The following is a 13,716-nucleotide window of genomic DNA, read 5'->3' as shown; positions in this document are numbered from 1 at the left end:
AAAAGTCTACGGGAGGCTGGCGCCCGGTGATAGATCTCTCTCCCCTGAATCGTTTGTTCGCCAGACCCGGTTCACGATGGAGACGGCACGTTCCGTGCTCGACTCCATCAGGGAGAACGATTTCATGCTTTCAGTGGACTTGAAGGATGCGTATTTCCAAATACCCATTCATCAGTCCTCCAGAAAGTACCTCCGCTTCATCCTCGACGGGACGGTGTACCAATTCAGGGCACTTTGTTTCGGTCTCTCAACCGCCCCACAGGTGTTCACGTGAGTGCTCACTCTGGTGTCTGCTTGGGCCCATTCGCACGGGATACGTCTGATGAGGTATCTCGACGATTGGTTAGTCCTGGCGAGCTCCCGCTCGCAGTTGCTACAGGACAGGGATCGACTACTCGAGTTCTGTCGTGATCTGGGGATCGTTGTGAACTTCGAGAAGTCCGATCTCGAGCCAAGCAGAGGATGAAGTACCTGGGTATGCTGATCGACACGGTAGCAGGGCGAGTCTTCCCCGCAGACTCGCGGATCAGCAGATTCAGGGAGGCAGCCAAACCAGTTCCTGTCTCGGCAGGAACAGGTAGCTCAGCGATGGCAAGTCGTGATCGGACACCTGTCGTCACTCGAGAAGTTAGTCCCTCACGGGCGTCTTCACCTGCGGTCTCTTCAGTGGAGACTAAAGGAGAGTTGGTCACAGGCGACGGATCACCCAAGCTTTCCAGTGCATCTGACACCGGAGGTGAGGCAGGACCTAGCCTGGTGGCTGGACGACAGGAACCTCTTAAGAGGAGTGCCTCTGTGCACTCCCCCCCCGGACATGTTTTTTTTTTTTTTTTTTTCAGCTGTTCTCAGACGCATCGACCGAGGGATGGGGCGCACACCTGGAGGAGTTGCTGACTTCAGGAGTGTGGGACGAGAACGACAAGCACCTTCACATCAATGTACTGGAACTCAAGGCAGCGTTTCTCGCTCTCCAAGAGTTCCAGGTCCGCTTGATGGGACACTCAGTGGTGTTGATGTGCGACAACACCACGGTTAGTGGCTACGTCAACAAACAGGGGGCTAGTGTCTCTCCCGTTGTACCAGTTGACTCGGCAGGTGCACGAGTGGGTACCGAGGAACCACTCAATAGAACTGTCGGGCATGCTACATTCCAGGGAAGAGGAATGTAGTAGCAGACACGCTCAGCCGTCGGCGGGATCAGGTGATAGGGACCGAGTGGTCTCTACACCAGGACGTGGCGGAAAGGCTCTTCGACCTGTGGGGGCGACCAGTCGTGGATCTGTTCGCCACCCGGCACAACAGAAAGCTTCAGGTTTTCTTCTCAGCCGTGCCGGACCCATGGGCAGCTGCAGAGGACGCTCTTCAACACCCGTGGGACAACCTCTTCGCCTATGCCTTTCCCGTTCAGCCTGATTCGCAAGGTGATCAGTCGAGCACTGGTCACCCCGAATCTCAGGATGATCCTGGTGGCTCCCAAATGGCCACAGGCCATTTGGTATCCGGACCTGCTGGCTCTTCTCGCAGGAGAACCGAGAGAGATTCCCCCTTGGCACAACCTTCTCGCCCAGCCACACGTCGAGCGGTACCACCAAGCAGTCCAGTCCCTACGACTTCACGGCTGGCTGTTATCCACCATCTCTTGCGAACGAGAGGCTTTTCTCGTAGCGCAGCAACAGAGATGGCTGGGAAACGTCCGTCAGTCCTCTGCAGCTGTGTACCAGGGGAAGTGGGCCGTCTTCTGTGGTGGTGTCGTAGACGGGGTCTATCTCCTCTCAGAGCCACTCTTCAGCAGGTAGCGGATTTCCTCGTGTTTCTTCGCCGAGAGAAGCTCCTCTCAGTCCCCACAGTCAAAGGATACAGAGCCGCCCTGGCTCTCGTCCTGAAACTGAGGGGATTGGACATCTCGAACTCGTTCGAGATCTCCTTGCTTTATGAGGATGCTTCGAAAGGTCTTGCCCACCCAGGGAACTCAGGCCCCCTGCGTGGGATGTGGACTCCTCGTCCTTAGGAGTTTGACTCGAACACCCTTCGAGCCACTCCGAGAGTCGTCAGACAGGGATCTGACCCTCAAGACCCTCTTCTTGCTGGCCCTGGCATCGCGAAGAGAGTAGGGGAACTTCATGGTCTTTCCTATGATGTACGACACTCCAGGGGATGGGGATGTGACGCTCGATTTCGTCCCGAACTTCGTTGCGAAGACTCAGAAACCGTCGGTCCCTGACGACAGGTTCGAGTCTTTCATGATTCCCTCCCTAATGGACTTCACCGATAATGATGCGGATGAGATGCTGCTTTGTCCTGTGAGGGCGCTACGGCGCTATCTGAAGGAAACTCGACACCTCAGGCCTGAGTGTCGACGCCTCTCTTGTTAGCACCGGGGTAACCAAGAAAGAAGTATCCAAGAACACTCTTTCATTCTGGCTGCGTGAGGTCATCAGAGGAGTATGAGGCTGATGGTAGTGACGACATCCGTACGTCCCGTCCGAGAGCTCACGAAGTCAGAAGTATTGGCCCCTCGTTGGCGTTCGTAAGAACTTCTCCGTGGCGCAGGTCCTGAAGGCAGGTGTCTGGTCTAACCAGACTACCTTCACCTCCTTCTACCTTGCGGGATATTGCCCACAGGTCCTTGGATACCTTTTCCTTGGGACCCGTGGTGGCTGCTCAACAAGTTGTGTAGCTAACCCAGACCCTCGCAGGCTGAAACAGCATCGAGTCCTGGTGTGACTGTGTGGATGGATGTGTGAGTGAGTGAGTGACTGGCTCCCTCTTCCCATCTTTTCCTCCTCCTCTACCTGTGGGCAGAGGGCCACGGTCGTCACTACGCTGGATGAGGACGAGATGCAGGTGAGCTATATGACAGAGCCCCATCCTATCCCTTTCACTAGGGATAGGAGCAGAATATCCACCACTTCCTCCTACAAGGGGGGGAAGTGGATGCCTACAAGAGTCAAACCCATGACTTTATATTTGCTCCTGTACAGGAACAAGTTCTTACATTGCTGGTACGAAGAGATACGCTTGCCTCTCTCTTAGTACTCGGTCCAGAGGTCTGACCATTGATCCTGCGGTGCACACCCCGATCAATCGGACAGAGGCTTGGATCCCTCCCTCGCTCTTACGACCAGGGAGGCATTCCAAGGTTGGGCGAACACCAGTCTGTTCACAAAAGACTCAGATTCCTCCCACCAAGAAGTGAGTCTTCCTATTGTAAAAGGACCGAAGGTTTGTATGCCGTGTCGGAACAAATGACAATTTGTCCAAAATTGCATTTTTCCTAACTATACAAACCTGAGGTCCTTTTACACATAGTCCCACCTCATGCCACCCCTCACTCTGCAGTTTTTGCTTGGGCCAAAAGCAAAAGTGATTTGTTTACCTCCCAGTCGCGCGCGCGCCTGTCGGACAAGCAGTTAACTACCGAACCCCTTGTTCGAAAGCTTACGACCTATCCAGCTGCCGCTAGTACCTTCCTATTGTAAAAGGACCTCAGGTTTGTATAGTTAGGAAAAATGCAATTTTGGACAAATTGTCATTTCGTTTAAAAGTTAGCTTAATACTTAGGGAGCATGATTAGGGTCATATTTATTGTTCAAACTCTAGAAATAAGCATTTATTAGCATTTTTAGAGATATTGCCAAACTTATGCGAAACTTCCCCTTACGCGAGGGGGTTGGAACCTAACCTCGCGTAAGTTCGGGGTATTACTGTATTACAATATTAGTTTTATTATGAAAACTTCATTTTTCTATTGGCCATATATAGCCATCTTTAATATGCAGTACATGTCGCCAAAACTAAGAAAGGACATAAATAGATCAGAAGGGGTACAAGCAAGAGCCACAAAGTTAATTCCATTCATTAGGCAAATTGGTTACCAAAGACGACTAGAGAGCCTGAACATGTATGACTTAGAAACATAACGATTATGAGGACAACAACTAATAGAAACATTCAAGATACTGAAAGACGTAACAAAAGTTAGCCAGTAACCTAATTATGTTGAACAAAAGCCAGACAAGAAATAATGGATGGAAACTAGAAATGAAGAGATACAACACATCTCATTGTGGGATGTAGAAAAGTGTTCCAAACTTTGCACTCTTGGTCTCAATTGTGGTCTAGTGTATCGAAGACTGATTCTCATTACACAGAGATGTTGTATTATAATGAAGCAAAATTTGTTCCGATACGTAATACAAACCCTCGGTCCTTTAACAATAGGAAGGTAACTAGCGGCAGCTGGGACGGTCGTAAGCTTCGAACAAGGGGAGAACGGTAGTTAACTGCTTGTCCGATCGTGCGCGCGCCCGAGAGGTGAAGAATCACTTTTGCTTTCGGCCGCGGGTGTGAAGGACGTGTTCGTCATCGCTCTCTGCCCGCTTCATCGTCGTATGCTTTGTTTATATTGTGTTTTCTACTAATGGTTTGTTTGACTTGAAAATGAAACTGTAAGTACACTGTTTTCATTTTCATTACTTAATTATGAGCCAACATGGAGGTATCGCCGTAGAGCGGCGATTTCCGCTCTTTTCATGAAATTGATACCCTTGAATTATGTCTCGGTGCCGAGGGCGGGCGCGCTCGCGCCGAGTCATGTATTTTGGGCGAAAGTGTGTAATTGAAAGATGTAAGTACTCTTTTCATTATATTTTGCCCTGTGCGTTCATTGCCGAGAGCATGATTGCGCTCGGCACGAGCCTCTTATTTTTATGGATAGAATGCATGAAAGTGGATTTGCAATGCAGTATTCTTTTCATTTTCATTTATTAATTGCATCAAATTTAATTTTGGATCAATTTCCGCTCTTACCCGGGAATTGATCCTTACGATTGATTTTCTGTGAAAGTGAAATCGCAAGTGCAGTATTCGTGTTTCATTTCTATATATTTTATGATAGCATCATATTATTATGGATCAAGTTTCCGCTCTTACCCGGGAATTGATCTTTTCCCCTTTAAGTTCTATGAAGTGAATCGCAAGTGCAGTATTCTGTTTCATTTTCATATTACTTTTCACTGCTGTGCGGGGTAGAGGAAGCGAAGGTCTGCAGGAAGCCGTCGTGAAAGCTCTCCCGCGACTCCCTTGGTATCCGATTCTTCGTCTTCTTTCCTGACTACCGCTCAGCTTCCTCGTTGTATTTTGTATTTGGGGTCTTCCTTGCGTTCGGGGTGGGGCATGTCTCCCCCCCGTGCGTGAGGGAACCCCTCTTACTAATCTGTCTGTGCTACCGCAGGTGCTACATCCGTGGGAGACGACCTTGGACAGGTATGGACCACTGCGGCTGCATGGCGTGCTAGCATCCACGATCTGCTGCAGCGTCTAGCGAGGTCTGGGGCGGTGACCTTGGCACGGTCTACACTACAACCTCCATGGCCGCTTATGCTGCTTCCCCCCGCTGGTCTACACTCCCCATGCTGTGTCGGTGACGCCGTCTGCCGCTACTAGGGCCAGTCGCCGCCATACCGAGGGGGGTTATGCCGCCGCCGCCTGTTGTTTTCTTGTTGCCTGCCCCAGACTTCCGCTGTTCCAGCAGCTCGCTCCTCGACCGGCCGCCAGTACCCAGATTCCCGTTGGCTGCCGATGATTCTACGAGGCGATGGCCTGCCGTACCTGCCGCTGATGTGGTTCCCGCTACTGGCTTGGCTGGTTCTCCCTTCTGTGTTTACCGCTGCCGCTGTTCCTGCCGCTCCTGAGCTGGTTGCTGTTCCTGTTGCTCCTGGTTCCTGCGCCTGTCCATGCTGGTCCTGCCCATGGTGTGTCTTCCCCAGTCCCAGGTCCTTCCGGACAGGTGCAGTCGGGCCGTGTTGCTTCGGCAATAGGCCCGACTCCGGCCTGGATGGAGGACCTGACGACTGTCCTGCGTGAGCTGACGAAGAAGAGGAAGAAGAAGAGGAAGGTGTCATCTTCGTCTTCATCGTCTGCTGCTGCCTCTTCCCCTTCGACTTCTAAGGCCCATAAGCCGAAGAAGAAGAAGGCTGCCTCCCCCCCTAAGAAGTCTCCTTCGGGAACTTCTAAGGGCCCGTCCCACACCGGTGGGACGGGGGTCCTTCTGCTTGTCTCCTGCTCCTTCCGGAGCGGGGCCCGTCTCCCCTTCCGTAAGGAAGAGATAGACGGGGGAACCAGAGAGTATCGGTTAGCTCTGGTACTTCCTCGCCTGGTGCTAGCGGCGATGCCGCTACGCCAGGTTCCGGCTCGGTCTCTCGTTCGCGGGAGATCCCGAGTGTACGCTCTCCCTCGGGAGACCGTGCAGCCAAAGTTTCGGCGCCAGAGTTCGCTCGGCGCCAAGACCGCGGCACGGAGCAGAAGGCTGGTGAGAGCCGCTCAGGTGACTCGCCAGGCCAGCGGCCGCTCTCGCAGCGACCAGCTGGTAACCCGGGTTTCCCCCCTAAGAAGACTCCTTCGGGAACTTCTAAGGGCTCGTTCCACGCCGTGGGACGGGGGGGTTCTTCTGCCGGTCCCCTCCTTGCTCTTTCGGGGAAACCAGGGTCCGTCGCCTCTCCACAAGGAAGAAGAAGACGGGGACCAGAGGCGTACCGACTACCACCGGTACTTCCTCGCCTGGTGTTTGCGGCGCTGCCGCTACGCCAGGTTCCGGCTCGGTCTCTCGTTCGCGAGAAATTCCAAGTATACGATCTCCCGCAGGAGAGCGTATAGCCAAAATTTTGGCGCCAGAGTTCGCTCGGCGCCAGGACCGTGGCACGGAGCAGAAGCTGGTGAGAGCCGCTCATGTGACTCTCGCCAGGCCAGCGGCCGCTCTTGCAGCGACCAGCTGGTAACCCTGGTAGACGTGACGGTCTCTGACCAGCCACGGGCTGAGGCTGGGAGTAGGTCCCCCCGACCATCGGTACCAGCCTTGGCTGGTACCAGCGGTTTGACGCGCCTTGAGGACGCTCACCGGTCTCACCGCGAAAACGAGCTCTGCAAGTCACCTGACCGCCGCTCCCACAGGGACCGCGCGGATAGGGCGACCAGCAGCAGCTCGTCTGACGCACGGGACCGGGGTCGACGTGCTCAGTCAAGCCGCTCGCCACAGGTGAGCAGCATGGCCAGGCCTGCAGATCGATCCCCACCGCGGGTTGGTGATCGGCTGCAGCCCCCCACGTACGCTGGTCCTGCCAGCGAGCGGGGGGGGAGCGTCAGGTCTGTCTCTCCACTACCTTAAACTTCCTCGGGGTACGCCGGGAAGAGCGAGGTAGCTAGGAGTGATCGTGAGAGGTGCGCCGCTCACGATCCCGTCACGACGCCGCACGTGCCACGTATGGTCTTAGGACCAGCCAGGACGTACGCGCAAGTGATTGGAGGTGACCGTCAGGGGGGGGAGGGGGTAGCATCAGGTCTGTCTCTCCGATACCTTCAACTTCCTCGGCATACGCCAGGAAGAGCGAGGTATATAGGAGTGATCGTGAGAGATGCGCCGCTCACGATCCCGTCACGACGCCGCACGTGCCAGGTATGGTCTTAGGACCAGCCAGGACGTACGCGCAAGTGATTGGAGGCAACCGTCAGGGATCTGTTGCTGGTCCTTCTTCTGAAGGAGGAGGGTCTTGGGAGCTGCTCTTGTTGGAGGGACTATACGGTCCTACTCCTCAAGACGCTGTAATTCCGAGATTCAGAGTAACTTTGCCCAGGTTATTGCACTGATTCGTCAGCACAACGACCTGGGGAAAGGATCGCCGCTCCAACGGCTCAAGTCGGTTCTTCGAGCCCGAGTAGGGAACCAGACTGACGGTGGGCTTGCCGCGATAAGAGCTTCTCGACTCGGTTCTGAACCAGGAGAGCCTCTCGTCTCCGGACGAGAAGGCTCGCTCAGGTCTAGCCGGTCGGGCAAGCTACTTCCCCTCCGCTACCCCACCGCGACAGCGGCGTTTTTTCGGAGTATTGCAGCTCTTCATCCCCCCCCCCCCTTCCGTCCTCCTGAGAGGTTTCGATCTCGACGAGGACTGGAATGAGTCAGAGGACGGTTTTGGCTCTCCTGTCAGGTGTCGATCAGCCCCACCCAGACGAAGTTCACAGTGGTGGCAGATGCTTACCTACAGCACGAGTTCGTGACCCTCCTCGGGGGGGAGGGGGGTGGGAGGAAGGCCATCGCCGCAAGGTGATGGCTGCTCCTACTCTCGTCTCCAATGCTAGTGCCGCTGGAAGGGCGAGCAATATCCCTTTCCTTCCCCATTCCCTCTCTCCTTACGGCTACGAGGGAAAGGGGTAGGATCCTACAGACTTCTCTGTAGGATCCCACGATTGGGGACTGCACTATCGGGGGGACCTTCGGGTCCTACCTGACGTAACCCCGGTCGTGGAGGAGGGACCCTGCACCATCTCCGATTTCTACGGGAATCGAGAGGACAACCAACCGATATTCGTTTAACGAATCCGGTGGGGGTTTCGCTGGGCGCTTAGAATTCTGCAGAATTTCTAGCACATATGGCGAGACCACTGTCCAAGGGAGTTAGACGAGTATTCCCGATAATTGTTACCACGATAATCGGGGATCTCGCCGAATGCTCGAATTCCTGGAGTTCTTAGCGTTGGAAGAAGACTGTCGCCGAAGGAAGATATCTCACAGTGGCGGCCAGCCCTGGATTAGAGAGAACGGATGGGAATATCCAGTTTGGCTTGAATTTTCGTCTTTGTTATTCTGTGCACCATTGAAGCTTTCCTTCGGGGAAGACTTCTCCTTCTCTCTCTTCTTAGATCGAAGGCGGTCGATCTCCAATCCTTATTTTGGTTTTCTTGAAGGGAAAGAATTTAGGAGGCTGGAGATCCGTTGTCAGAATCCTACAAATATACTACGTATTAACCTCGCGACATGATTCTGCTAAGCAGTTGAATGGTCCGAGGGGTAGGCGCATATCCTGGTTATTCTACGGATTGCGACTTAGACGAGAAGTATTCTAATTGAACTGCAACTCGGGGTTGCCTGCAACCTCCCAGGAGTTTCCAGTTTCAATTTTATATACTTATGGTGTTGTCACAACACCACCATTTAAGCTTTTATATTTACCGAAATTCGTTTCGCATAAATATAATTGCTCGAGCATATCTTTTTATGCTCGGTGGTTCTAGCCGAACGCATTCCTTCGTGGAAAGGATTACTTGGCAACTCAGGATGACGAGTCAGCGACAGCTACTGCGTATTGAATTGCCCGAGGCATTTCAGACTCAGTACCAGCTGCCGCTTCTAGATGCACGGTTGGTTATGTCTTTCTCACCTGCTTTGATTGAATACCAACCGTATCTCTGCCCAACAATCACGGACTTAAGTCTCTGATTAACGGGGATTCTCGCATACATGAATGACCATCTACTGCTGTGACACTAGTATTCATCGTCTTCGGTATTGCGAGAATTTAAAACAGAGATATCTATTCAACTCTCATCTTTCTGTTTACCGCACGGTAACAGAATTCTGTAATAGTCTCTTGCTGCATCGTATCGCGATAATGCGAATGATTTTTGCGGAATCTGAGTTTGTCCTCAAAATATATTGTATTCGGAGGTGTGCAATTGTTCATTGTTCACCCCGGATTAGCAGATGTATTGAAAGACATCGCCTACTCCCACACCTGCCAGCTCTACTTCCAAACGTTCAGCCCATGAGAAGCAGTTCTTCAGGCGGCTCTCCCCTGTGTTTCATTACTGAAGAACGCCCGCTTTCATTGCACACCGGACAGCAATGAAATGGCGGTTAGCGTTTTCAGTCATTTGTAAGCACAGGTTTAGAATCTTGAGATTCCTTCTCTCGATTCAGCTGGAAGACGTAGGTTGCATTCATTGCCTACCTTCGTCTTCAATGTCACATAGTGTTGTTTCTCCTTAAGCTGAGATTCAACGTCTATGAGATTTTCTTGCCATCAGGGACCTCGGTCTTTTGAAGGCAATTGACTTTCACCTTTTGAGCTTATGCATTAAGAGAATCATCACCGCGCCGTCCGGCATCGGTGACTAACAAATATATTATTTGTTTGGTCTCTCAGCATAACTCTTTAAAGGGCGGGACGAAGGTCACGTGACTTACCTGGATGCTTGACAACTTGCCTCACTACCGATTCCGAACCAGTCAGTCGGCAGCTGTCAGAGCGCCCGAGTGAGTTACGAACTATGCTGTGGACTTAGTTCGGTTGTTCCAGAGCAATCATTACTTCGTCTTAATAGCTTGTCAGTATGAGTACTGTACATAACCAAAGTCGAGAAGAGGGATAGGTCATACGACTATTCCCTTCTTTTCGTCTTAGGTAACTGCATGACTTCTCTTGCGAAGTCAAGCACAAGGGGATGGGGATTTGTGATGCTCGATTTCGTACCGATCTTCGTAGCGAAGACTCAGAACCCTTCGGTAACTGACGATTGGTTCGAGTCCTTCACAATACCCTCCCTAATGGACTTCACCGCCTCCGATACGAAGGCTATGCTGCTTTGTCCTGTGAAGGCGCGACAGAGCTGTCTGAAGAAACTCGACACCCAGGATGTGTGTGGACGCCTCTTCATCATTCTCTCGCGTTCCGCAAGAACTTCTCCATGGCGCAGGTAGTGAAGGCAGGGGCCTGGTCCAACCGGACCGCATGCACCTCCTTCTACCTTCGGGATATTGCCCACAGATCCTTGGATCTTTTTCCTTGGGAACCGTGGTGGTTGCTCAACACGTTGTGTAGTTAACCCAGACCCTCGCAGGCTGAACAGCATCGAGTCCTGGTGTGACCGTAAGAATGGATGAGTGAATGAGAGTGTGACTGGCTCCTCTTCCCATCTTTTTCTCCCCTCTACCTCTGGGTAGAGGGACACGGTCGTCACCCTGCTGGGTAAGGACGAGATGCAGGTGAGCTACTCAATAGAGCACCATCCTATCCCTTTCAGTAGGGATAGGAGTAATATCCACCACTTCCTCCAACAAGGGGGAGGAAGTGGATGCCAACTTGAGACAAACCCATCATTTTATGATTGTCTCTTGCAAACAGGAACAAGTTCTTGCTTGCTGGTACAAAGAGATACGCTTGCCTCTCTCTTAGTACTTGGCCCAGAGGTCTTACCATTGATCCGGCGGTGCACACCCCGATCAATCGGACAGAGGTTTGGATCCCTCCCTTGCTCTTACGGCCAGGGAGGCAAACTCCAGGGTTGGAACGAACACCAGTCTGTTCACCAAAAAGACTCAGATTCCTCCCACCAAATAACGTGAGTCTTCCTATTGTTAAAAGGACCAAGGTTTGTATTACGTATCGGAACAAATGACAATTTGTCGAAAATTGCATTTTTCCTAACTATACAAACCTGAGGTCCTTTACATATAGTCCCACTTCCTGCCACCCCTCACTCTGCAACTTTTTGCATGGGCCTAAAGCAAAAGTGATTCTTCACCTCTCGCGCGGGCGCGCGCACGATCAGACAAGCAGTTAACTACCGTTCTCCCCTTGTTCGAAGCTTACGACCGTCCCAGCTGCCGCTAGTTACCTCCCTATTGTTAAAGGACCTCAGGTTTGTATAGTTAGGAAAAATGCAATTTTCGACAAATTGTCATGTTTGTTGGGTACAATATGGAGTAGCACTCAGTTTATTGAATAACAACCCAAGGATAGGTCAGAGTTAGCTGTAAGTTCCCTGATACTATGAGCTTGGGTCTTGTAATTAGATAGAAATTATATCCTTCTTGAGGACATCTCTAACCCAAGAAGAGCAAGATCATCCTGTCACTTAATTCTTACTTGTGTGACCTCACAAATATCAGAGTGGTAGGCATTGGCTTGTGCTCCTTATGTACACATACAATGCTCGGTTTACATTATCTGTGTATGTATTTGTTCTATATGCAGAGAAAGTAGAGATATTTATTCTTTTGCAGGCATATGTTTGTTTGCCTCCTCATGAATCTCTTACTTCTGGGCACTGTCTTATTGTGCCAATTCATCATGTGATGTGTTCAGTTCAGGCTGATGAGGACTTATGGAGTGAAATTCAGGTGAGGAACCACCTCTGTATTCTTATAGTTTCATCTACTAGTATAGTATTGTTTTGTGAAGAGCATATTAGCTTTATGTTGATAATACAGAGAATGTAGGTTTGGCTATATTTTAAAAAGCATCACATCTCACCAAGTTTCATATATTGTTTTACCTTGACTTTTTCAGAGCTTCCGTAGGTCACTCGTTACAATGTTTAATTCAAGGGGTGAGGACTGTATATTCTTCGAAACTGCTAAAAGATTCCGTAACTACCCACATATGGTGATCCACTGTGTTCCTCTCCCCAAAGAAATAGGAGATATGGCCCCAGTTTACTTTAAGGTAAATAGCTTTCTGTATAAATACATATTTTGCCATCTTGGTCAAAGTTTTGGAAAGTTGTGATGTGTTGGAAAGAAATACTGTTAAAAGGTACATATACTTTTTTACATGCCATGTGGACAATAATTTTTCAAAAAATCTTATCAAAACAGATTTGTGATAATAAATTGTTTCAAAACAAATCCATTCTGGTCAGTTTGGGCATCTTATCTTACACCATTTGCCTGAGAGCAGACACAGTTTATGTAAAGAAATCTAATAGTGACTATTGGTGTATGACTGTCTTTGTATCAGAACTTGATACATCTAACATATTTGTGTGTACAAATATAAAGTACATAACACTCATTAAAGTAATACAGTACAATTTGGAATATTTTTTCCAACAGAAAGCTATAATGGAGTGTGAAACAGAATGGGCCCAGAACAAAAAGTTAGTTGATCTCAAGAACAGGAATGTACGGAAAGCTGTTCCAAAAGGTTTACCATATTTCTTTATTGATTTTGCCATGGATCCAGGATATGCTCATGTGATTGAAGATGAGCAAGATTTTCCCAATAACTTTGCCCAGGTAAGACTAAACTTGCGATTTTCTTTATTATTTATAAATTTTATTACTTGTTGTGATAGTTACTTATACTTTGATTTACTATCCAAGTTATCTGTAAACTGCACAGTCCTTCGGTATTTACATAAGGGTTTTGTTTACTATCCAAGTTACCTGTAAACTGCCCAGTCCTTTAGTATTTACATAAGGGTTTTGTTCTACTGACATTCATAAATTAGGTTGATTTTTTCATTCAGTTCTGTGCATCATTCTAACACATATCTGCAATACAAATTTTATATTGCATATCAATGTTTAAAAAGGTCTGAATTACAAAAGTAAGGATGGAAAGGAAAGGAATCAAAATAATTATAGTTGTTTTCTTATTAATGGCAAGAGATAAAATTACAAACCCTCAAACTGAAGAACAGTACAGATTATCCTCAGCTTACTGTCTACTCAACTTATGTGCATCATAAAAAAATACTGTTGTTTTCATGTCAGATTTTCCCTTGATGAGGTAGACATTAAATGATTCCTCTCCACTGTACTATGTTTGTACACTATCTGCTTGAATTCCCATCAGATCTAAGTCTTCATCAATATTCTTTCATCTTGTTGCTTCCATATCTTCTATTAATCTAACTAACTGCTCCTTGTCATAATTACAGACTTTAAGTATTGTAGATTTCACTATTTTCTAGCCACTAATACCAATCTCAGCAACTCCTCTTTGTAAGTGATTTACCTAGTAATTACATAGTTACTAGTTTTCCATGTATGGCAGCATAAATTCAAATTTCATTGCTAGTGCCCCGATTGTTCAGTGTAGTTACACATGGGTGCAGTTCTGCCAGAGCTCACTGGAACGCTACTTTGGCACCTCTGCAAGC

At 49.5% G+C, this 13,716-nt stretch overlaps 1 protein-coding gene across 1 annotated transcript in view; it reads left to right on the top strand.

Moving 5' to 3' along the window:
* Window positions 1-13,716, top strand: part of LOC135211227 (CWF19-like protein 2) — a 97,233-nt gene that overhangs the window by 73,172 nt on the left and 10,345 nt on the right. The window contains exons 14-16 of the mRNA XM_064244484.1: window positions 11,834-11,950; window positions 12,120-12,275; window positions 12,665-12,847. Of these exons, the coding sequence (XP_064100554.1) occupies window positions 11,834-11,950; window positions 12,120-12,275; window positions 12,665-12,847 (456 nt within the window). The remainder of the gene's footprint in view (window positions 1-11,833; window positions 11,951-12,119; window positions 12,276-12,664; window positions 12,848-13,716) is intronic.

This window comes from Macrobrachium nipponense, chromosome 4 (genome assembly GCF_015104395.2).
Source record: "Macrobrachium nipponense isolate FS-2020 chromosome 4, ASM1510439v2, whole genome shotgun sequence".
In the NCBI taxonomy this organism is placed as follows: Eukaryota; Metazoa; Arthropoda; class Malacostraca; order Decapoda; family Palaemonidae; genus Macrobrachium; species Macrobrachium nipponense.
This window is presented reverse-complemented; position numbering and strand designations above follow the sequence as displayed.